General features: G+C 42.7%; 1 protein-coding gene across 3 annotated transcripts in view; it reads left to right on the top strand.

Annotated features, from left to right (window-relative positions):
• The window catches only part of osbpl3b (oxysterol binding protein-like 3b), a 105408-nt gene that overhangs the window by 52278 nt on the left and 27265 nt on the right, over nt 1-25865 (top strand). For all 3 annotated transcript variants that reach the window (XM_084049716.1, XM_084049718.1, XM_084049717.1), the window contains 8 exons: nt 3967-4083; nt 12265-12318; nt 14619-14732; nt 19110-19277; nt 20116-20242; nt 22223-22326; nt 23409-23501; nt 25666-25825. In XM_084049716.1, the coding sequence (XP_083905842.1) occupies nt 3967-4083; nt 12265-12318; nt 14619-14732; nt 19110-19277; nt 20116-20242; nt 22223-22326; nt 23409-23501; nt 25666-25825 (937 nt within the window). The remainder of the gene's footprint in view (nt 1-3966; nt 4084-12264; nt 12319-14618; nt 14733-19109; nt 19278-20115; nt 20243-22222; nt 22327-23408; nt 23502-25665; nt 25826-25865) is intronic.

The raw sequence follows: 25865 nt of genomic DNA on the forward strand, positions 1-25865 counted from the left end.
TCTAACTATAAATTCCACAAATCTCTCTGTGCTGTGAGGCAAGAGTGAGTGGCATGAGTCAAACTAATTGGACTCAGAGCTACAGTAGGTGTAGCACACAGGATTTGTTTTGTTTTCGTTTTATTTATTCGCACAATAAAAACAGTACAAAGGTAACAATTATTAAAAGACACAGAAATAAGTGCAGGTGAGAAAGGAAACCCATAATAGGGCTTATACAAGGTTCTCACCTAAAATAATAAACAAGTAGTAAGTCAAACATACATACTGTAGTAATCAAACATGAGACACGACAAACAACAAGTATCGTGTGCAGTTGAATGTGTGGGTAGGATAAACCAGTCATCCCTGCACACACAACCATCACATCAGCACAACTACACAACATCAACACAAATACACAACATCAACACAACCACACAACACCAACACAACATCAACACAACTACACATCATCAAGACAACACACACAGGCACGCACGCGCATGCACACGCACACACACCCACACACACACGTACAGAAACAGGCATTTCATTTAGACACTTCAGCTCAGAAATAACCAGACCGTTATGAACCATTTACCATTTATTAAGGTAACCGTTACCATATATGCAATGATATTGCAATCAAGTTTGGCGGTGTGACTCTGCTCATGTGATATACAGATTCCCTGTGCAAATTGACACAGATCTTTTTAATCACAAACCCCCTGAGCAGAGCGTAATACAATTATAACATCACACAACAGTTATAACACAACAGTTATAAACACAACAGTTATAATGCAACAGTTATAACATGACCAACATTAAGCCCTTAATGTACAACCATCACCATAGTACGACGCCATCTACAGAACTATCCTGCCAACACCAGATGCCAGGGAGGAGGCCGGGGAGGTGGAGGAGTTTTGACACTGACAGCTGAACAACCGGCACTGACAGCTAAGCACGTAGAATGAACAGAGAACTGGGGCTGCTTAAATGGACCGCCAGAGTTGCACTGTGGGTATATGGGGGCGTGAGTGAGTTAGCTTGTAGCGAATGAGAATGACAAGAGTTTGAACGTGAGACTTAAAGGAGTACAACTGAATAGCTTGTTAGCGAATGAGGGGGGTCCGGGGAGTATGAATGAAATTTATAAACATTCTGCCTTCCGTGTCTACATGAACTATCGTTACACTGAATGCAGTACGATAGGCTCTGTGAAAACACTCCATAATCGCATTCGCATGTGCGTACCTTTGCGTGTGATTAATGGACGATGAGGAACACATTCATTTACATAATATCTACAATGCAAACCAATTAGCAGGATGTAACTACAGTATATTATTTCACATACAGGCTAGTGTGCCTGATCTGCAAGGAGACCGTCACCGTAGATGTCTTGAAAGAATAAAGTTTGAATTATGTTTTCTGGCTGTCCAACAGCTTCCTGTATAATGGTAGCATTTATTGTACTTATCGTTGCTATCAGGCAGAAAACCTCTTATCTCCATATTTTCACTTTTTAGTAACAGTTTTGGACATATAAGGTTTCCACCCGATAGAGACGTTATCTGATGTACTGCACAACAGGGCAGTTACAGTATACAACGGTAGGAACTGACACGCTGCTATTCTGAGACATCACACGTGTCTCTGCTTGCCTGTTGTGGCAGCAGTATTTGAACATCTGTTTTGGAACATTTTTGCTCCATTCTGATAGTGGCTTTAATGTTGTTGTTTTTATTTGATAAGGAGAAGATTTATTTTCAACATACCTCCACTGACATCGAAACAACTGCATTGTTGCGCTATATAATATATCGTTGCTGTCGGGCAGAAACCTTGTATCTCCACGTTTTCTTCGTGACTTAATGCCCTACTTCATCATACAAGAGTGTCGCACAAAAAAACATTAAAATACATTGTTTTTTTTTATAATAGTAAAAAAGTAATGGTTTGGGACGTACAAGCTTTCCACCCGACAGCGACGATATGCTGTTAGTCTTCCTTAAAGACATAAACACAGCTCTGTTTAATATCACTGCATTTGTGACTGTCCTTTGTCCTTGGAGGACGGAGACCCAGGGCTTTGTGACAGTGACTCACTCACTCAGCCATGGAGTGTGTGAGGGGGAGCCGGGGCTGAGTCTTCACAGAGAGAAGGGCTACTTAAAGCACACACCACCACACAACACGCTCTTTAACCTGTCCTGGAGGGTTTCATTATGTCAGGCTCCGTCCCCCGTCGCTCTGAGAAGGTCTGATGCAGTGTTGCCAGGTCCGCTTATTATAAGCGACTTTGGGCTTGTTTTTCTGCAAAGTTGCTTGTAATATTGGTGGTTGCGTGTTGCGTTTTTTTGGGGGAGGGCTTGTTTCTAAAGTGTAGTTGCTTATTTGGGCTTGCTTCCAAATGTTTTTGATACTTGTTTAAACCAGTGGATCTCAAACAGTTTCATGTCAAGGACACGTGTGTCCAAATTACCGCACTAGCCGGTAAGGCCGCGCCCCTTCACGCCCCCACGGCCATCTTGAGTGACAGCGATGCGTCCAAACACGGTCCCAAACACCCCCCCCACCCCGCTATGAGAACATACTGTAGGCTAACGCAGTTCTATATCAAGACGATGACGCAATGTAATTATTGTATTATATTACATAAACTACAGGTCGGCTGCCACTCTTAGTTCTTTTAGAACGCCTTTTAAAGGAGCTACACCATGAATTTAAAAAATAATAATAATATTTGATATCATATTGTTTATGTCCCTAAATCAAGCCTCAGATATACTCATTCCAACTAACTTCTCTCTGGCTTATAAAGCACTTTCACTAACCCTAACCCTAGCCTATATAACGCCCCATCATTCTAATTAATTAACATGCCTCTTCATCATCTTTCTGCTCTTGCAGCTATTGTTGAGTTTTAAAAAATATATAGATTTACACGCTTTCTCTGCTTTCTCGATCGCAGAAAAAAGGAGGGGACCAAGTACTGTATATACATACCCCTGGCGGACCCCGGGTATAAATGGTCCTTTAGAGCTTCCAAGTCTATGTCAGTAATGGCGTCCTGCCCCTGTCCTTTTCACCCGTCTGAAGCTCATTTACTGACTCCGACTGTAAAGCCTAATTTATGCTCCGTCACACGATGGTGTCGCACATCGAAAAAAGCCGACCTACAAGCTCATAACACGCACGCATCCGCGGCGTGTTGTGAGCTTGTAGGTCGGCTACTTTCAATGCGCCACACCGTCACACGACAAAGCACGAATCGGGCTTAACTGTCCTCCCCAGGGAACAAATGGCCTCCCACACACTGAATTCAATGAGACGATGGAGATCTTTAAAAGCTATCAGCAGCCTCTAATTATGATGAACAATATGCTTCATGACTCTGAGCTTGACACTTGTCACGCATGATGACAATCATGTTACCGAACGTCCTTGTGGGAATGCCTTCAACGCTCGCCTTTTAGTGTGTGTGTGTGTGTGTGTGTGTGTGTGTGTGTGTGTGTGTGTGTGTGCGTGTGTGCGTGTGCGTGTGCGTGTGTGTGTGTGTGAGAGCGCACGTGTGTGCGTTTGCCATCTTTGCACAGATCCATGTGTCTTAATGTCTGCTTCCATGTGTTACTCACGACTTATGAAAATAGGTCCGCGGCTACCAATTTTTATGGGTCGCAAGTAAATGTCACTTCTTTTTACCTTTTCTCTAAACAAACACATTCATTTAATCTTTTTATATATCTTTCAAAAGATTTTCAGAAAAGTGGATGAAAGAATTCTGAAAATAGCACATCTGCTATTATCACAATCTCAATTAATTCATAATGTATTTTTGTAAGTTTGGTTCCCGCGGGGGCTGGGCACCAAATGTCTCTTTTGGGTCTGGAGCTGAAACGGTTTGGGAACCCTTGACTTAAACGACAGGTGAATGCGTATTGTCCCTGGACTGTAACCTGATCCGTGTGTCCACAGGACAGCTGGGAGATTGTGGAGGGACTGCGTGGAGGCTGCAGTAACATTCAGGAACCCCAGAAACAGGAAGGCTACATGCTGAAGAAGAGGAAGTGGCCCATGAAAGGCTGGCATAAGGTACCCTCCATATACCTCCTCTCCACAATCTGATTATGTTGCAGTTATTTATCGCACTGCTTTGCTCAATGCTCCATTTTGATGAATTGTTCAATTAATGCATTATTATGCGGTCTGTTACTTCTGAAGAGCAGACCATCGTTCTGTTTCCTGTCCAATAGTATCAGATTTTTCCTGTCTTATCATATTAGGTGTTTATTGTCCTAGGTGTTTCCGGTCCAATCATATCAAAGAGAGAAACACAGGGCTAGGCATTCAAATTCATTAATTAATTAACAGGACAATATACAGCATGCATCGTGTGATGAGTGGGACAGGGGAGACCTGGTTAATCCCGTGGTGGAAATTAATGTTTCAGCTTCATCAGTTAGGGGTTAAGTGTCTTGCTCATGGACACCTCCACACATAGCCGGGGCCAGGAATCGAACCTGGGACCGTCTGTTTCCCAGGTGGCCTCTCTACCCATTCAGCTATGGCCACCCCTCCCAAATCCTTCATCTAAACGTACAGTAACAACGCCAAACCCCTACCTTAATAACATTGCCTAACCTTGACTAAATCTTTTAATTATTCCATGCAAAGCCCATGACTAAATTTAACCATCCAACTCTACTAATAGGATTAGGGGAATAAGGGCACCTTGACAAAATGAAAACACTAGATGGGGAAGCCAGAGTTGTTAACATGTGTTATTACATGGGTGAAATAGACACAAAATACTTGGTAGGCCAGTCTATGATGTCAGTACTGTGACATCAGGCATCTCCATATTTGGGCAAAGTTTCAGCCCATGCTGCCTGTCCATTGACTTCCAGTGTAAAACATTAAGTTAAATATTAAAAGAATAAAACACTTCAAAACGTTGTTCATGACCTTCCCCTGATCATAACACACTGCTGTGTTTTCAGATTGAGTTTCTGCTCAATCTAATGGGGGGGGGGGGGGGGGGGGGGTGGGTGTGATTAAAAGACAGACAGACAGACAGACAGACAGACAGACAGCTTAGATTTTATTAAAGAGATTATTGTTGATAGTTATTGGTGACATCGCTCACCTTGACAAAATATGAACCATTATTGTTGACAGAGTGCACCTTGACAAATATGAACCATTATTGGTGACATCGCTCATCGTGACAAAAAACATGCGATAATGTGTACCTTGAGAAATATGAAAACATCATTGTGACAGCACGCATCTGTTGAAGACTATCTGTAACAGGGCACCTTGGCAAAATATGAAAACATTGGTGACAGCGGCAGCGCAGCCCTTGACAAATATTTAAAGCTTATTGGTGACAATGACACCCTTAGAAGTCAACCCATAGCCTGAGGTGGGCATGGGCCTGGTGCCAAATAAGTTCAGTTGTTTAAAGGTAGGGTAAGTGATATTTTTTGATTTAAACAAAAAGTTTTTTGTTAAAACGTTAAAGCTCTATATTCTAATAGTTATCATTGCTATAGAGTGTTTGTTCAGTCACAGGGTTCTCCCTGTCTCTCCAGCTCTTTGATAAACAGAAAATACATCAGGCAGGTGACCAAAATTCTGCCAATCAGGAGAGAGTACCCATTTATCAGCTTCATTTGTTATAGCGTTCCAGTTCCAATTTTGTCTGCTCATTTATGTGTGTCATCACTTCCAATTTCACTTGTTTGATAATTATCCTGACTGAGTTCTCTATCCTGATTGGAGAAAATTGGTATCCCAACCAAAAAATGTTTTTTCTGTTTAATAAAGAGCTGAACAAACACTCTATGGCACTGAGTACCAGAATAGAGCTATTTAACACTTATTTTAACCAAAGAAAATCACTTACCCTTCCTTTAACTACATCATCGTAAACCTTTACCTTTTTACCTGTTCCAGAAAATGATTTTGATGGTTTGCTGCCTTTTCAGCTTCACTAGATACACTGGATAAAATAAACAAATATCAATGTACCGCTCAAAGGCTACCGGCAGCCAATGCTTGGAAATTTTTCTTGCATGTTACTCGATGCACAAGTTGACACAATACATGTGCATTAATCAACACACCTTTAATTAATCAACAGATTATTAATTATAATGCTACTGTACTAGTTTTAATCAGGATACAGGCTTTACGTCACTATTGATGTAGTTCTAATCATCTATCTAACTGACTACTTTTTAGCAGAAGCTTGTAGATAGATTGATAGCAAGATAAACTTTGTTCCCTGGAGGGAAACTACACCAACTGCAGTATGAATGAGAAAGGTGCAGATAAGAGTAAAAGAATAACCAAGCAACTGCTTGCTCCAAAAGTCCCATAAAAGTCCCACTTTTAAAATATTATGGTCAACTGTGTCTTTAGACAGATACATAAAAGTGATGTACAGTATAATCTTGTTTCTTATCAAGTGCAGTAGAACTTTCATTTACAACTTCCAATGCTGCTATGCTAGTGCTACATTATTTTGCTTCCTAAAACCAGATGTTGCCATGTTGATAAACAAATAGAGAGAATAAAAGCAGATTTCCTTATTCTCCACTGTGAGGTTAAATATAAGAGGTATAAGAGGCTACTATAAAAGCAGCTGCCAATTTCAAAAGTAAGATCAGGTCTAGGTCTAGAATCTAAAGCTTTCATATAGCATTATGAACTTCCTGCACTGAGAAAGATAAAGAATTTAGAGATTTGCCATCATATTTCACAACTCGTAGTTCGATTTTCAGTGGTGACAGAGAAATAAATCTCAGACTTGGCTTTCTTCATAAGAGAAGAGAAATTTGTTTTGTTGTTGTCTAAAGACAAGCCAGTCAGTGGTAGAACCTTACCTTAGGCAAGCTAAGTTATGAGTGCAATAAAACTGTAAGCTCAGAGGAAAAACCGAGGGTTATTTATCCCACCCTTTGACTCTGCAATATATCTCCTGAAAGGTGTGTTTTTTTCCATAATTTGTCTTGTCTTTAAAAAACAGCCTGGTTGTTTCCACGCCAGAATTCAGCTCTATTGTACTCATGTTAAAATTTGACAGATCATAACAGGCACAGGTATTTCCACCATACAGGACAGCATAGTGGAGAGATAGTGTATAGTATGTACATTGAGGTGATATGCAACACAGTACCTGAGACTTTTTACAACTTATGTACTTCGGTGATGGGAGTCCCCCAGGGACCCTATACTAGGCCCTGTCCTTTTTTCCCTAAACACCAATCCCTTTCCCGCAAATACCCAATCTACATCTACTAGCTCGCAATGTGCTGCCTTGCGTCGCTTTGTGAACCTGGATTTAGTATTTTTGCTGAATGCTCGCCCCCAGAATACAGACGCTATAGTTTCTTGTGGTTAACACAGGATGTCGTGGTGGTGCAGAGGTAAAGTACAGTAACTACCCACCACTGCAGAGTCTAAGGCCTAGTAAGGCAGGACCCTGTGTGTGCTGTGTGAAACTGTGTGTTTTGACCGCCGCCTGTATGAACACAATGAATTGGCATACGACTAAATTGGGAGGAAATTGGAGCAAAATGTATTGGATATTCTGAATTAGGAAAAAGATCTTTAAAAAAGGATGATAAATAACATGGTCACAGCAGGAATCTGCTGAACCACCAGTCTAGCGCCAAGAAGCTGCTCTTTAAATATGATTTGAAGGGTATTTCTGCTTCATTGAAAACATAGTATCGACATAATTATACCCCCCCCCCCTGTTTTCCGCCCTGCGTTATCCCTTGGCACTTCCCGATACCCGTTAATTACGCAGAAGACTGCTGGCGCTGTCCCCAAACGGTATATTACGGCCGTACTACCCGCTATACATTATGCCGACTCCGTTCCGAAGGGAAACACAGTACAGTATATTGTTATGGTACAGTATGTAGTATATAAACAGTATGTGGTACATATAGTATGATATTACAGTATGGTAGATTATGTGCAATATATAGTACAGTATTGTACAGTATGTTTTACAGTATGTAGTACTGTAAGCATATTACCTGGTTGAGTCACCAGGATTTCTCGGAATGCCACTAGCGCTGCTTATCTGTATGAGTCATGTGCTTTACTGTACAATACATGCCAACACATGCACACACGCACGCACGCACACACGCACGCACGCACGCACGCACATACACACAGTTCATAAATCTGCTGACATCGTTCCTTTGTGTTTCACATTAATTGAATGAACGGATAAATTACGTCCTACCCTGCAGTGTAACCTGTGTGTGTGTGTGTGTGTGTGTGTGGGTGTGGGTGTGGGTGTGGGTGTGTGGGTGTGTGTGTGTGTGTGTGTTTGCGTGTGGGTCGATTCCACACAGCTGGCGCCCCCCACTTTCTCTGAAAGGCTTCCTCCTCCTCCAGTGTGCTATGACACTGACCCAGCCACGTCTCAGTCTGTTCTCATGCATTAAGACTGATTTATATACCAGTGTCACGCACCAAATCTACAAATAGATCTACAATCTACAAGCTCACTTTGAGCTTGCAGATCAGCTATTTTGATGCGCGACACTACACGCAACCAAGTATAAATCAGGCATTAGCTGATGGCCTGCTGGTCAGCAGACACGTAGCAGGAACTCAGCGTGTAGACGTTGAGTAATCAATCAATCAAATACACTTTATTCATGCAGCACATATCATACGTCACATGCAACTCCAAGTACTGCACATAAAAAGTGGAAATAAGAGCAGTTACTAAACCATGAGCCAAAACATAAACATGGATAAACAAAAGACAATAAAATGCAACAAAACCAATAATAAAATAATAAGAAATAGTAGATGAAATAAACAGATTAGATAAAAGACCAGGCTAGTGCAAAAAGGTTTTCTTTTAAAAACATCTATAATCTTCACTAGCTATCACGTCCACAAGTTAGGGCCATAGTGGCTAAAAGTTGCCTCGCCGTAGATCTTAAAGGTTAGTGAAATGAAAAATGTGTTTTTCACACTTTTAGAGCATATCCGTGTCATCATATGGGCATACCTAACAATAGATGCCAAATAATTGAAACATTTTGTGTATTTTTATATCAAAAGTCCCTAAAAAGCCAATCTTAATTACTTCCTGTAAACGAAAACATGTGTGATGCGTGATGACATAACACAACTTTCATGAATATAAATGAATCTTGATTACATGCACCTGTTTGATTCCCATAGCTGCACGTTCTTCAAACACAGCTGATTTTAATTACAGAGCTACTCCGTTTTGAATCTCATTCAAGATGACATCCAGACGGTGTATTACTCATTTTAAACTTAATCTGCACACTAATATGTATCTGAAAACATTATAGGTTAGAAATAAGCCACATAGTAGCAAACGTGCTTAACTGGCCGTCTCTCTCTCACTTGTAAACAAACACTAGCCCTGTTGCACATGGCTGAAGTGATTGAGATTCCAACGTCCCATAGCCTGAAGGGATGGGACCTTCTGATTGGTTGAGACCAGCTTGACGCAACGTTTCAGACTGAATCTTCAAAATAAAATGACCGAAAATGTCACTGCACTGCATCTTTTTTTTTTTTTTTTGAACACTTTGTTTTTATTTTTATTTTTTACACACAAGATACAGACAAATTATTGTATATATGACAACTTGTTCCCCCAATCCCCAACCCTCCCCCCAAGGTCATGGTAAAACAAATGACAAGACATTACAAAGAATAAAAAATAAAAATAAATAATACTAATCACTTACTAAAAAAGAAAAAAGACAAGACAGACAAACAAACGGACAGACAGACAGGTCAAACAGTTTAACTTTCATCAAAATATGTTGTACTTTTTAAGTCAAGGTAGATATTTCTGTTATTGAAATCAGCGAATAAAAAATACATGAAAAAATAAATATTCCGTATCCAGCCGTCTCTGTTTTGTAGGCCTCCGGCCAGAGGCTGATATGGTCAGATTTTGTTGGGCGTCATCAATTGTATAAGGGAGTATGCATTCAAGTAAAAGGTATGTTTTCAACAAATTCTACAAAAGGGGTCCAGGTTTTAATGTATCTATCTTTGGAGCCGCTACGATTATACCTCAATTTCTCTAGGGGTAACATAGAAAGTACCTCTTTGACCCATTGTTGGAATGAGGGAGGTTTCTTTGATTTCCATTGTCTAAGTATCAGTCTGCGAGCCATCAGTGTAGTGAATGCTACAGCATTTGCTTGGAGACCCGTGAACCGTCCCCCGATCGGAGACACACCAAAAACGGCAATTACCGGGCAGGGATCCACCTCTCCACCACCTATACAGGAAATCGCTTCAAAAATCCCCTCCCATAACCTGACCACAACATGTGGCCCAGCGTGGCTGGTTTGTGCTGACATCTCGGACATCCCGCCTCAAAATCAGGGTAAATCTTGGCTAATTTATCATTAGAATAATGAAGTCTATGCGTGACTTTAAATTGGATAAAGCTGTGCCTTATACATAAGGAGGTAGTGTGTATACGTCTCAAGCAATCAGACCAGATCTCCTCTGAGAGTGTGACATCCAGATCCGATTCCCACGCCAGTTTCGTGTTGTCAAAGGAGGGAGGATTTATGTCCTGTACTATATTATAGATCTTTGATATATTCTTTTTCCTTAAGGGATGGAGTTCGAGTATTGTATTTATAGCGTTTCTGCACTGCATCTTTAAGGGCCAATCACACCAAGTACTATAACTACTGTAATAGTAGTTATACAATAACTAGAAATATAAGGGTAGGTATACCCTCACAAAAACATGCAGTATTCCTGGTCTCTATACTGCCTCCCCCTGGTCAGCCGGACCCGACAGCAACGATGTGTAGTCGGGAGCGACCCCATTAAGTGATTTATAGACGAATAAAACAATCTTAAAATAAACAGGTATAGCCAGTGCAGCGATTTTGAAACAGGTGTAATGTGTGCTCTCCTTCTGGTCCTGGTCAACACACGCTACAGAGTAGGTCAACACTCTCAGTATTTGACCTGCTGATTTCTCTCCACTCAAACTCCTTGGGATTTCTGCATGCAGCCTTGTTTTCCCATTCAATCCGGGAACACATCTATACAAATGTCTTCTAAATCCTACTGTAACAGTTTTCTGAAAACCGTATGTTGCAATAATATCAGTAGTTCTCAAACTTTCAAGGACCACATAAAATGTGTATTTGGTCGCAGACCCCCCCCCATCTCAAAATATGTTGTTCCAGAGACCCAGAAGCAAAAATTTGAGTTACAAATGTTCGCTTTAAAAATATATATATTCAAAGATTTGCACAAATGTTCATGATTATGAAAGAATAGCAAATTTACAAGCTCACAGCGCGGCACTCGGTGCTGCGCTGTGAGCTTGTATATCTGCTATTTTTGAATAGCCAAAGTGTAAAATAACGACTATAGCTAAAATCTAAAATGACACTAATGCGTTCCCGAATTGAATGGGTTATGATGATGGGTTAGGCACCGGAGCCAGACAGAGGAGAGAAGCACACAAAGAGAGAGAGAGAGAGAATGTAAATTGAATATGCATGTGCAGTTCAAATTAAATATTCAAAGATATTCATAGGTCAGAGAGAGAGAGAGAAGAAACAAAGGAAAGGAAGAGTAATATCCACAGGATTGGGAAGGGGACGGGGTGATGTATCGCCCACTGTACAAAACATCAGGGCGATTAATCTATCACCACTGTCCTCATCATGCCGTCTCCAGAGGGGGAGATACAAATCATCCTAACTTCTGCCTCTCTCCCTCTTCTGCCTCTCCTCCTGTCTCTATCTATCAATCTTATCCACACACCCACATTGCTCTTTCTCTCTCTCGTGCTTTTTCTTTGTGCCTCTAACTCGCCTCTAGGTTCTCAACCAGTGGTCCGGGGACCACCAGTGGTCCTTGAAGGGGTTCCAGGGGGTCCCCAGCCAAATTAATAGTTAGGAACCAATTTGACCCTCATGTGTCTGAGTGTTTGCAATTTGGTTCCATTTGTACACTCTCAGAGTTAAATGAACACTAATGATGACGATACAGTGTAGATTGGGACCCCCAATAAATAAAAATGGTTGTGTCCCTGGCATATGTTTTCAAATGGGGGTCCGTGGGCTAATATGTGTCAATTTGGGGGTCTCTGACGCAAAAAAGGTTGAAAACCACTGCTCTAACTAACTGTCTGTCTGTCTGTCTGTCTGTCTGTCTGTCTGTCTGTCTGTCTGTCTGTCTGTCTGTCTGTCCCTCCAACAGAGATACTTCTTCCTGGATAAGGGCATCCTGAAGTACAGCAAGTGTGGTGCTGATGTGAGTACCTATCGGCCCCTGCTGGGCTCTTCTGTCTAGGTCACTTCGGCCTTGTTAATCACACTTTGCACAAAACACGGCATCATGCTATGCTGCCGGCTGTTTCCCGTCCGAGGATACTTAAATGGGCAGTTTCAGAAACAAAAGGCCTACTCTGAGTCAATGTCAGTGTCATTGACCCCTGGTGGTCCGCCGACCCCCTATGAGTGTTGGGACCCCCGGGGACCCCCCTGGAACATGGCGGACCCCTTCGGCTGTTTTTTTTTTCTTCCATGCACGGTTTGCTTGTTTCTGTTTTTGAAAACCTGGCATGAACGTGGCAACCCGACTGACATCACTGACGTATCCTTGGTATTTGTACTTCCGGGTTGCATAATGATGACATCACTGACGAATCCTTTGGTGTCATGAACCTAGGCTGGTTTGTTTACCAGATTTGCCAGCGTGCTATGCTGCTGTACTGTGGCCGTCGCCGTGTGTTTGTGTGTTTGGGGTGTGCATGGCACGTGAAGGACGGACATATTGTAATGGAGACATGAGTGAAGTGAAAGTAACGGCCTGGGTGGAACAAAGGAGGTACCTAAGAAGGGGTGGGGGGGGTTGAAGCGAAGGAGCTGCGTGTGTGTTGTTGTGGAGGAGATGGGCAGAGTTCAATGGCGGCCGCTCGTGTTGTTTCGGCTCTGTTCGGCTCAAGCCGTCGCCGTTCGGTGTCGGTGGTGCGCACGCTAAACGGTAAGAAAGTGATTCACCTTCCATTTTGTCCGAAATGTGGTGAGTGTAATAAATTATGTTGCGACGTGGAAACTGTGAAGTGAGCAATGATAGGTGCCCTACGCCAGCCGTAATTTGTGAAAGTCGGCCGTGGCTAGTAGTGATGCGCGGGTTGACCCGTAACCCGCGGGACCCGCGGGTCAACCCGCGGCGCGGGTGAGTCGAGTCAGAATTTCGGAGAAAATTATGCGGGCTGCGGGTGAGCGGGTCACGCGCTCTCACACGCAAAAAAAAATAAAATAATAACATATGCTCTTGTTTTGTCTTTAACCTAATAAGAATAAGAATAATAACAATAAAACAGTTTGAATACACTTGGGGATTATTTTCTAACCATGATTTTACAGAAAAGAAAAAAAAATCGCGGGTCGCGGGGCGGGTTGAGCCGTAGATTTATATATGGGTTCGCGGGGCGGGTTGAGGCGGGTTGGGTTCCGTGGCGGGGCGGGTCATGAAAAAACCCGACCCGCGCATCACTAGTGGCTAGTGTTTTCGCGACATGTCCTGTGGTGCCGTTGTGTTTACTCGATTACAGAGCTGTGGCTATAGCGTCAGCGGCGCGCGGAAGTAACTTGTCGTTTATATAATTTTATATATATATATATATATATATATATATATATATATATATATATATATATATATATATACACACACACACACACACACACACACACACACACACACACACAGATATAAATCCATCTACATTATTCATGAAGGTTTTAATAGTGCTGCAAAATGCAGGAAGGCGTACAGATATCTTGTCGATATTTATGGTTTTAATAATCTCAAGCTGTATTGTGCTGGCGGGCTCTAGCAGAACAGCCCATCACATTATTCTGGTCTGATCTGATAACATGGTACTGATAATGGTATCAGCTTTGTTGAACATCAGAATGTATTTTTTTTTTCAACCAAGCTTACCTCTGCTACTAAGTTTGTTATTAGGACAGTTTCATGTCACTTTTGCATAGACACTATTGATTGACGATTCCAGGCCAGGCCAGCAATGTGTCGATGTGTCCTTGTCCCTGAGCAAGACTCTTAACCCCTAATTGCTCCCTGAGCGCCGCACAATGGCTGCTCACTGCTCCTAGTGATTATAGGATGGGTAAATGCAGAGGACACATTTCACGTATGTGCAAATATAAAGTGACAAAAAACACCCCAAGGAGTGGGGACCAATATTATTATAATGTTATTATAACTCTGAAAGTGTAAAACCACTTAGATAACTCTGGACTTTGCTGTAGTCATAAAACACATATACCTATGCCTAAATCTTGGCATAGGTCATAATGTGTCTTATTGAAAAGAAATTGTGTCTCTGCAATAATTAAATCAGTGTCCTAGCTATTCTGAAGACAATCTGGGAGACTGGCATTTCAATAATTGGGTCTTATCAGTACACTAAGCGCTTTCATTGCAAATGACATGAACAAAATAAGAATATTATAATAAAACTTTTTTTAATAAAATAAATTGATGACCCCTGCTTTGCTGTGTCATTCCTGCTGTCACCGTAGATGGAGAAAGGGAAGTTCCATGGCTGCATTGATGTGGGTCTCGCTGTCATGGCCATCAAGAAGAAATCCAACTGTATTGATCTGGATGCTGAAGAGAACATCTATCACATCAAGGTAGTAATAATCTAGTGCAATAATTACATTTTTCTTTTTACTTTAATGTTACATTCATATTCATGTTTATTATAGTGCTAAATGTAATTGAATTTAGCTAACTTATTTTAGAACCAGTGCAGTGCAGAACATAATATTACTATCACAATACATTACATCACATTACAGTCATTTTGCAGACGCTTTTATCCAAAGCGTCTTACAATAAGTGCATTCAACATAGGTAGGGAACGAAACTACTAATCACCAGAAGTCTTAAGTGCATTCTCTTCTAAAAACAAGCAACTAAGAGTATACCTAGCGCTAAGGTAAAAGTGCAATATATCAGCTACCTACTTTCTTAAACAGATGAGACAAATAGGAAAATATGTGGATCTGATCTTGCACAAAGCGAAAGTGCGTGGGGTGCATCTACAGGAGCAGCAGGGGTATAACAGACATGGGAAGAGGTAGCGGCGAGCTTGTCCTCGTCTTCTGGCGTCACCAGAACGGCCGCCCAATGCCGGAAGTGACGTAATGATGTCAGGAGATGGGGGGGAAAACAAAAGTAACCAATTGAAGGAATCAGCTCACTGATTGTTTTGTTCCTATGCAGATATTAAGGCATTTTAACCAACTTACTTATCACAACTAGAAAGTAGAAAGTCTATTTTAATATTTTGAGAGGCTGAATGACCTTTATGTCCACTCTCTCATTACCACTCATTGTAAACCACCCATCGTAAACCACAGTTCAGTGTTAATGGAACTCTCTCAGAACATAGAACCTTGAGCACAGGAGCCCTGCAGGGTTGTGTCAGTCAATGTTACCATACACAAGAGATCTATCTGACTACTATTCAGAGATACAACGTATTGTAAAATGATGTGACAACCGCCTTGTCTTGAATGCTAACAATAGTTGGTGTTTGACTACCGGGGGAGTTGGTGTCAGGGTGGAAAATCACGCTTTCTGACCTGATTGAATGTTAATGAAAGTTTTATTAAAAAGAAGAAAAGATAATGCATGCATGCATTCATATCAGGACGAACCAATCTGTGTCAGAGCAGGATGGAAAGTCAAGAATACCATTCGACACAGCTCATCTTAACCTCATTAGACTCCACGCCCCCAGCTAAAGACTGGAATCAATTAAGTCAAAAGTTGATGCCTAGCAACTAAAAAAAAGATTAGATTATATAATTGGCTCTTGGCAGTACAAATCCAAAAGCGAGAGAATTCTATTCTTCGGATAAGGAGTTTTGACTTTCAGCCTCCTACTTTCACCTCCTCCTCCTCCTCACACTGCCTGCTTGTATTTTCATAATCATTTTGTCCCATTTAGTTGTTTTGGGGCTGTTTGTCAGTACACTGGCACATACTGTACATGAAATATGTCCTCTCCATTTAACCCATCCTAATCCCTTTAATTTAAGGGATTTGAGATATTTTTCTTTTATTGATATGTTTGTTTTTCTGTTTGTCTAGGTGTTTTTACTTTTTATGAATCTTGCATGTTTTTATTGAACTAGACCATACCCGGTGAAAGGCGCAGGTGAAAGTAGTTGCAAAGTTGGGGTTAATGCACGTCCTGTCGCGCGGTTTCTCCCCCGCGCGCGTCCCGTCGTGGCTCCCCCCCCCCCCCTCCCCGTCATGGCTTCCCCACCTCCTCCCCGTCGTGGCTTCCCGTCCTCCTCCCCCCCGTGGGTCGCGTTGCGTCACCCCTCCCCACGGGCGTATATATATATATATATATATATATATATATATCAGCACGGAGAATGGCCGAGAACAGACAGTTTATCAGGGATCGAAAGTGAGTGTGTACTGTGTAGTGCAGTGGTTCTCCAACGTTTTTATGTCAAGGACCCCCAAATTGACACTTGTTAGCCCGCGGACCCCCATTTGATAGATATGCCAGGGACCCCCATAAGAGACGTCTTTTTTTACGGCTCTAGCAGTGAATCTTAACCATTTTAATTTCAAGGACCCCCAGTTTGACATGCATTAGGGCTATGGACCCCCATGTAATGGCATTTCTATGTCTTGGACCCCAATTTATATTATAACAGGGCCGGACTGGGACCAAAATTCAGGCCTGGCATTTTGGTCCGGACCAACCCCCCCCCACCCCATTTTGTCAACGGGGGGGGGGGGGGGGGGTGCGTTTCACTGAGCCAGCCCAGCCCTGCACATGAACTCTGCGGCCGCACTGAGGCGCCTGCTGGAAAGCATCCCAGCCCAAACATTAACGTAACTAATACTTGGGCCGCGCGACTCGGATATGACCGTAATAACCCTAAAACATTTTTAAAAATATATTTTTCAAAAAAAATAATAATAATATTTTTTTTTTTTTTTTGGCCCAGTGGCCCACTGGCCCAGCGACCCACCGGGCATTTGCCCGGTACGCCAAATGGCCAGTCCGCCACTGTTTATATAGTAAAGTCTATGTTTATTTAACTCTGAGAGTGTACAAATGGAACCAAATGGACCCCTTAGAGTCCATTTGGTTCCATTTGTACACTCTCAGAGTGACAGACCCATAAGGGTCCATTTGGTGCCTAATCTATCATTTAGCTGGGGACCCCCTGGAACTCTGGACCCCACTTTGAGAACCAATGGTGTATTCGTGTGTACACACACACGCACATCCCGTCGTGGAGGCACAGAACACAAACACCCGCGCATATAACAGGCGGAGCCGTCCCCCGTCAGGAGCGCGCACAAACACAGACACAGACACACACACACCACGGTACATCCTCCCGTCGCGAACACACACACGGGCGTCGCGTGTGTGTGTATAAAGTACAAATAAAGTACATTGTGACACGTGGCTCCCTAACGTGCATGCGCACGTGCGTGTCCACGCATACACGGCCGCGGACCCAAGTTGCAATTGTGGTGCGATCAGATTCATCTCCCCCCACACACACACACACACACACACACACACACACACACACACACACACACACACACACACACACAACGGTACATCCATGCGGCCCGTGGCCTGTCGCGAACACACACGGGCGATCATCTCCCCCCCAGCCCCCAGCCACACACACACACACACACCACGGAGGCACGATGCTACTCCCCCCCCGTGCCCCCCGTCGTCGCAAACACACACACACACACACACACACACACACACACACACACACACACACACGAAACACAGCAGAGTTTTTGACGCACACACGCTCACTTTTAGATCCAGTCCTATTTTAAAAGTCTGCGTATGGGGGATGCACGTATCCGCGCGCCTCGTGTAGCCGGTGTCTCCCGGTTTGGCTCCAATGGGAAACATGGCCACAGGCTGACTAAATAAGCGATTTAAACGGGTACTTTCGCTGGCGACCTAAAATATTATGCAGCCGACCAAACCTTAAACATCCGTGCGGTTTAGAATCTACCATTAGTTTTGGGATACGATGTATACAAAAGGGTAAACAGCGGAGCCTTGGCGGACGTTCGCCCGATCCTGGAAGAGAACGACATTGAACCGTTCTTTATGGAGCTAATGTGCATCGTGTGTGTGGGGGAAAAAATCTGGAGTGTTTACTTTCCGCAGTAGAGAGTGGGCGGGGTCTATGGTGTAGCGTCGGCGTCGGTGTTGCCATGTCCGCCGATTGTAAGCGCTGTAGGGCCAATGTTGGTGTTAGGGTTCGTTTGGTTTGGCCTCGTTTTCATAGACCTCGCTGCTTGTTTCTCTCGCGAAACCTGGCACCAACCACGCATGCGCAGTTTGATCAAGAGACCACTCTACCACCAACCACCACCACCGTGAGCTTACTAGAATTATAATAGGATAACATTATTGTATGTTTTTTTATATGTGGCATGTTTGTCTTTGATGACTGCAGCATGGGTGAAAGGCCAAGCTATATTTTCCACATAGTGGGACAATAAAGTTTATTTTGAATCTTAATTCTTATACTGTATAGCTGGAGTTGTAGACAATAGGCTGAACATGCCAGAGCAGCAGTATGGTCCTTTAACTGTTTACATGTATTTTGAGTTGACAAGTGAATTATTAGTTCTCTCATAGAGCGCATATAGCTGCTGGCTATCACCATTGTTATGTAAATTAACTCTGATGGTGTGGACATACATTGTTTATTGAAGTCCTGAGGGTTATTTCCTATTGTCTCTTTTCATTACTGCAATAAGCACTTCCATTGTCTGTGACCTTCTTTGTGTGTGTGTGTGTGTGTGTGTGTGTGTGTGTGTGTGTGTGTGTGTGTGTGTGTGTGTGTGTGTGTGTGTGTGTGTGTGTGTGTGTGTGTGTGTGTGTGTGTGTGTGTGTGTGTGTGTGTGTGTGTTTCTTGACCTTGCATGTGTTTCTTCATGTATACATAGTATTCATAGTATATTTTTCCTTTTAGATCAAGTCTCAGGAGCTTTTTGATGAATGGGTGTCCCAGCTGCGTCACCACAGACTGTATCGGCAGAATGAGATGGCTGTATATCCTTCTGACAAGCCCTACTACTACACCCCCCACTACACTGCACCAGGCTCTCCTACCGTGGCGGACAGCACCTCCATGAGGAAGGTAAAAACCTGAGAAAATAAGGATTCCAGCCACATTGTGCAACTTGGACGATCTCTTTATTAGATCATTTCAGCGCATGTCCTTCATTAGAATCAGGCATACACCTTCATTTGGACCTGGGACACGGGCTGAATGCAATTAACTTCCTATAGACTAAAAACTAGAAGTACAGCCCAAATCACATTTTATGCTTATCCAGATAGCAATCACATTGGTTTAATCAGGTCTAAACATTTTTGTTATAATCAAATTTGAACCACATTCCTACTGTATGAGATTTGAAATGATAATCAAATTTGATTTATAAAGATGTGTCTTAAGTCTGGACACTCGGACGCTGAAGCCTGATTTACAGTATACTCTGCAAGCTCACAGCGTGTCGCATCGTCACGCGTTGTAAGCCTGTACATCCGATCTGATCCCTTACAGTCAACAGTGTGTGTAGACAGCCGGTCCTAAAGATTGCATTTGTTAAGAAAATTGGAATTGCTTGAAAGCCAGAACAGTCATACTGTAGGCTTTGAGGTCATGTTCTGCTTTTTTCTCCACTTCAAGTACACCCTTTACAATAGCTGTCAGGTATAAGAAATGTGAAGACAGTTGATGGCTCGTCCGATTGGACAATAACAGCTAACTTGTCCGTCCAAAATATTCACTTGTCCCGGACATTAAGCGTTCATGTCGAAGGTTATGTTGTTTACTTTAGTCTTTTACTGACATGTTCATCTTCTATCTACGTTATCTTCTAAGGTCAGACCTTTGCTGGCATTTCCCTGTAAGAGGCAGAGATGGGCTGTTATTGAATTGACCTTCTTGGTGTGTTTCCTGTTGATTGCAGCGCATGTCTCTCGCCAGGCAGCCATCTGTTCACGGCGGCGCGGGAACCTTCCCCGGGTGCTGCAGCAGTCAGGCTAAGGTAGCCGCCTGGCTGCAGTCCTCTGATGACATGGGCAAATGCTCCGAAGGTGAGAGGCATTCCGCCACTCCTGACCTGTGGAGGTTCAAGGTTTTAGATTATATTTTAGACAGGAGAAAGTCTTGCAAGGCACTGGCCGCCGGCCAACATCGAAATGGGGCTGTCGCGATTAAGTGGCTCGATGCACTCTGCTCACATACCAGTGATTTGTAGAGCCCTGTAGAGACCTTCAGTAGCACACTGAATCAGGTTCAGGTTAAAAACTACAGGAGCTTAAAAACATGGCAGACCAGTAAGCAACACAGCTGCACCAAACAAATTAATAATGAGTGTGTCCAGAGCCATGTGCAAGCATGACAGACAGTATTGGCCAACATACCCATTATTAATGTGATTAGCTGCAGCTGTGTTGCTTACTGTACATCACTCAGTCTGTACTAGTGTACTAGTGTTCTGCAATCTGCCATGTTTTGACCCTGCTGTAGTTTTTAGCCTGAAGTGGAAAACAAACTACAAAATCACCCTATGGTTTCATGCCTCTTTAAGTTTACTTATGGTTCTTGCTACTGCTTCTGTTGTGCTACATTTGTACAGTACAATTCTCATAGAATGCAACTTAAATCTCAATGCATGCCCTATTTTGAGCATGTCATTGTAGGTATTTTCATGTAAAATAAATGATAAATAAATACAAATAAAAAAACATTAAAAACATTTCAAAAACAGCTAAACTTTTAGATCCACAAGCATGCATTGTGAGCCTGTAGATCGGCTATTATCACTATTTTTTCTAAAGTACAGTATAGCGCTTAAGTGGTTAAATCGAAAAAAACGCACTGAAACCAAGGCGGAAGACCACCATCTATGTTTGAATTGTCCAGTAATGGCCTGCTGTTGAACTGTTCATGCATGTGTGCTTTATTGGAGCCATTCAGTGGAAAGATACAGTTGCATCTAAGGGAGAGAGATGGTTAAATGCTGCTACACAGATCAAAAGCCACTAGCTGGCCAGGCCGACAGGGTGCCCTTGAGATTTCCTGCTTACACTGCATACTCTTTGAAGTCCATCAACTGCAAATAAAATGGTTCAAGGTGTCTTGTGTCATAGTCATAACATACAGTACGTAGACACAGCATTGGCCGCCGTTGCAATACGTCAACATCACCGCCATACTGGTCCGGGCGACTTGCCATACAGTAACTCTACCACAAGAAAGTTCCCTGAGTCGTGTGCAGTTATAACTACTACTGATGATGCCTGTTGGGTATGATGCCAGTTAATCTGAGTTCCCAGAAGTTTTCGCCAGCTCTCGGCGAGGAACTTCTGGGCCAGAGGTCTGGTATTTGTGGGCGCGGGATGTAACTTACGCTCAGAATCTGAGCGTACACGCCTCTTACCGGTCTGAGAGCTGTGCAACTCGTCTAAAAAGTCAGACGAGAGGCAAACAGCAGTACACAACTATTTAGATGTAACACCCACTGCATGTGGATCCCGCCCCCTTTTCTTCATTGGCTGTTGATTTGAATCACAACGCAGTGGCCGCGCCCCTGCTGTCCAAGCTCCGACGCTAGATGCCAGTGAACGCAGCCCCTCGGTTAGGCACTACCCGTTGTGCCCGTTGTCAGAGTACAGTACTTAGCGCAGTACCCATTATCATTGTACACGGAGGTCAATATAATATATATATATAATTGCTTTATCTACAGTATCTACTGTATGTAGGATCAAGTATTTTGGTATGAAAACCCACATTTTTAATCTAACAGAGTATTCCGTATCATAACACATAACTATATGCGTGGCATTTGTAAAAAACAAATCGTTTGGCAATTGCTTGAAAATTCACAGAGTTGTGATTATTAAGAGACCTCGATAGACAGAAGTAGTGTCATAGTACTGACAAGGTGCAGCTTGACCATATGGTGGCTGTGTTGACACATCGCTCCAATGTTCAGTTTTTGTTGTACATCTTCTCACAGGGACACAATAACTTATTGAATTGTATTGGCTGTCTGTCCGTCTCCACAGACCTGTCAGCATGTGAGTCCTACCTGATGGACCTCACCCATCTGCTGCAGAGCATGGAGGTCCTTCATCGCACCTACTCTGCTCCTTCTATCCAGGCCTTACAGGTCAGTATCACCCCTTGATTGCTATCTCCTAGCCCGCTGCGGGGGGGGGGGATCCATGCCTCTGCTTTTATATCCCCCTGTGGTCATTCTGGTCAGACATGCATTTTCTTTTGTGAACTATACTGTCTGATAAGTTTGATATTTATGTTTGATGATATCACAATTCAAACAATCTAATACAAAAAATATGTTAACCACATTAACCCCAATCTGGAAACCCATCGTCATAAAAATGGAAAACATTTTTTTCCACTTTGGATCTGTTCTTGAGAGATTACATTAACCCTATAGTAGTCATTACACAACATTTTCCCCATTTTGGTAAGATTAAAAAAATCTGTAGCCGTTTTTCTTTTCTTCTCTGTGTTTATTAACTAATGGCTTAAGTGGTTAAGAAAATGTCAGTTTGTTTTAACCAATTGAATCCTACTGTACACACACACGCAACTGTATAAAAGTTCCCGTCAGCCTATTGGTCGTTAAGTCACGTCACCCTTCCTGCATTACATTCACCCTCATGGGGGATTCAGTGTTTTGCTTAAGGACACTTCAACATTTCTAGGAACTGCCTGAGTCACTGGCACTCTTATGCTTGGTCACCAGCTTCCCAGCCCACACTGATTGTCACTGCTTCACACGACACCACTGTCTATAAATTCAGACAAAAAAAGGTATTGTTTATATTGCATTGCAAATTAACCTCATACTTGGCAGTAAATCATTCCTGAGTTCTGCGTTTTGATTAGAGGTGATTTTCAGGATGAAAAGGGTTCTATACAACCTGACTTGGTCACATTAAAGTAGACTACGACTACAGTAGATTACACTTGACCACAAACCCTTTTCCCGTAGCACGAATGAGGTCCTGGAAAGACAAGACAATGAAATACTGAAGATAAAAGAGAAAAGTATTGTGTTCTCTTTGGTATCTGATTTTCTTGTCTTTCCAGGCAGACCCTGCTGAATGGAGAACATATCACAGACTGTCTGTCTGAGAAAGATGTCTCCATCAGAAAGCTTTCTTAAAAGGAAACTGTTCTGTCTTTTCCTCCTCCACTCTTCTCTCCTACTCACTACACTAGGCCTCTGCGTTTGACAGCCCCAAGAAGGATAAAAGGCTTCCAAGGAAATGGCGCTCCAAGAACTACAACAAAGATGCCAAAAACACTCTCCAGGTAAACAAAGATTACAACCAGACTTAACATTATATGAACCCATTAAGACCTGGAACTGTGTCATTTTTAGATTTGAGCTAAAAAGCATAATTTTACACTTTGGCTATTCAAAAATAGCAGATCTACAAGCTCATAGCGCGGCACCGAGTGCCGCGCTACGAGCTTGTAGATCTGCTATTTTAGAAAAATCGTGAAAATGTGTGCAAATCTTTGAATATATATATTTTTAAAGCGAACCGTTTTTAACTCAAATCTTTGCTTCTGGGGGTCCCTGGAACAAAATATTTTGATGGGGGTCCGCGGCCAAATACATATCATTTTGGGGGTCCTTGACATGAAAAAGTTTGAGCACCACTGATATAGAAACATACGTTTTTCAGAAAACTGTTGAGATTTAGGAAACATGTAGAATCGGCTTCAGGCCTCAATGGGTTAAATGCATCAAGAACATTTCTAACCACATGGACCCTAGCATCCCTAATGTAGGGCGAACATTTGACAAAATATATATATATTTTTTTGTGAAGAGATTTGGTATGCAGGAAAAAAAACGAGGGGGCTTGTATAGACCCCTGGGGGACCCCGGTTTGAAGTGGTTAATATCATTAGATGTAAAATATTGTCCAAAACTGTACATTTTCATGATTCAAAAGCAGCAGAAATACTGTAGCAGATCAACATGCTCAAATTGCGTCGCAATGCGACCCTACTTTTGTGTGACATTGTAGTATGACGAAGTAGGGCATTAATTTACAAAAAAAAGTTGCACTATGGAGATACCATGGAGCCACCACCATGGAGCACAGATGTTGTCAACAAAAAAAAACAGGTTTAAAAGAAGATCAAAGCGGGTGATAATAATAGTGAAGCAAAGCAAGGAGGCAGTTCTGACATTTTGGACATTTCTTAATTGTTACTTACAAAAAAGGAATCAAACTGCAGGATGTGCATCTATTATTAATAACTCTGGTGCTGTAATGGCCCTTTCTCTCTCTCTCTCTCTCTCTCTCTCTCTCTCACATTATGTTTATAATGCATTTCGGTCCCAATGGAAATATTGCAAGACTAGACGGTACTTGAATTTTGCTGCAGGCGGGAGCGAGTGGTCAGTAATTAACTGCATGTGGTTAGAAATGAAACCATTACGGGAATGAGCAGGAATGGTCAGAAATCCAATGGGAGCGGGGAGAAGCGAGACTAAGAAGACAGTCCCACGCATGACCTCGCCTTTCCCACTGGCTTTCCTCCGTGGTGGAAAATAGTGCTCGGTGCTGGCACTGCATGGGGGGGAGGGGGGTGCGATAATTAACGATTCTATCGGTACATAACTCGAACTCCGTCATTGTAGCGCTTTTTTTGCCTAACTACTGCTGTAGTTTGTTCTCACCAAGTGGGATGAGTGGTCCGCCTCGCTGGGGGCGACAAAACGTTGCCTAAACCTAACCTTAATCCCAATAAAAAAAAATCGGGAGTCGGGAGAGGGATTCAATTCCCGTTGCACAACACAGGAGCTTCTAGTATTGCTGGGGTTTTGGGAGTTATTTAATGCGGTCCGCTCATGTGAGAGGCAGTTCCGTGTGCGTCACAGAAGGGGGCGTCGCCAAGTTACTACGATCCGCTGGGAAAGGCTAGTTCGCGTCCCACACAGGGCTCTAACAGGAAGTGCATTCATTTCATACAGTATGAACACATGAGGGATAGGAGTGACCTGAAAGCAATTTCATCAATGAATAAGGGGCATGACAGTGCCGGCCGTGGGAGGGGGAATTCCTTGTTGAACTTGCGCTAAAGCTTCATTTATTTATGTTAAATTACTGCGTTGACTCCACAACATGATTGCGATAAGCTGGAGGATTCAGAAACATTCTGTCCTTCAAAGTGTGGCAACACTCCACCACATGCTCTTGTGGAGCTGCTCACTACATAACAAGGCTGGATTTGTTTGTTGCTGCGTATGAAGCATTGCTTTATAAAATCATATGTACTCAGAGCATTACAGTATGGATGGACCAGATAAACATGAACTAGAATTTCCTTTTTTTTTTACAATAAAACAGGATTTCAGGTTTCCGCTGCAAATGTTTCTGCAAGATCACAAAAACACACATGCACGCACATACACACAACTTTGTCTTAGGACCCTCTCTTCACTGCATTCCTGTAGGTTCCTAGCTGTATCTCCTCTGGCTCCATGCGGCTCCATGCCTCCAACCCCAACCTGTCCTCTGCTGCCCTGGGGAACGACAACCCCCACCTTGAATCCATGGACTTCTCCGTTGATGTAACCAAGCTGCAGGAAGATTTCTGCCGTGTTGCCACCAACAGTGAGTGAACCACTGGCTTTCATTTAGTTTATTTTATTCT

This window comes from Gymnoscopelus microlampas (assembly GCF_963454915.1).
Source record: "Gymnoscopelus microlampas genome assembly, chromosome: 3".
Taxonomy (NCBI): domain Eukaryota; kingdom Metazoa; phylum Chordata; class Actinopteri; order Myctophiformes; family Myctophidae; genus Gymnoscopelus; species Gymnoscopelus microlampas.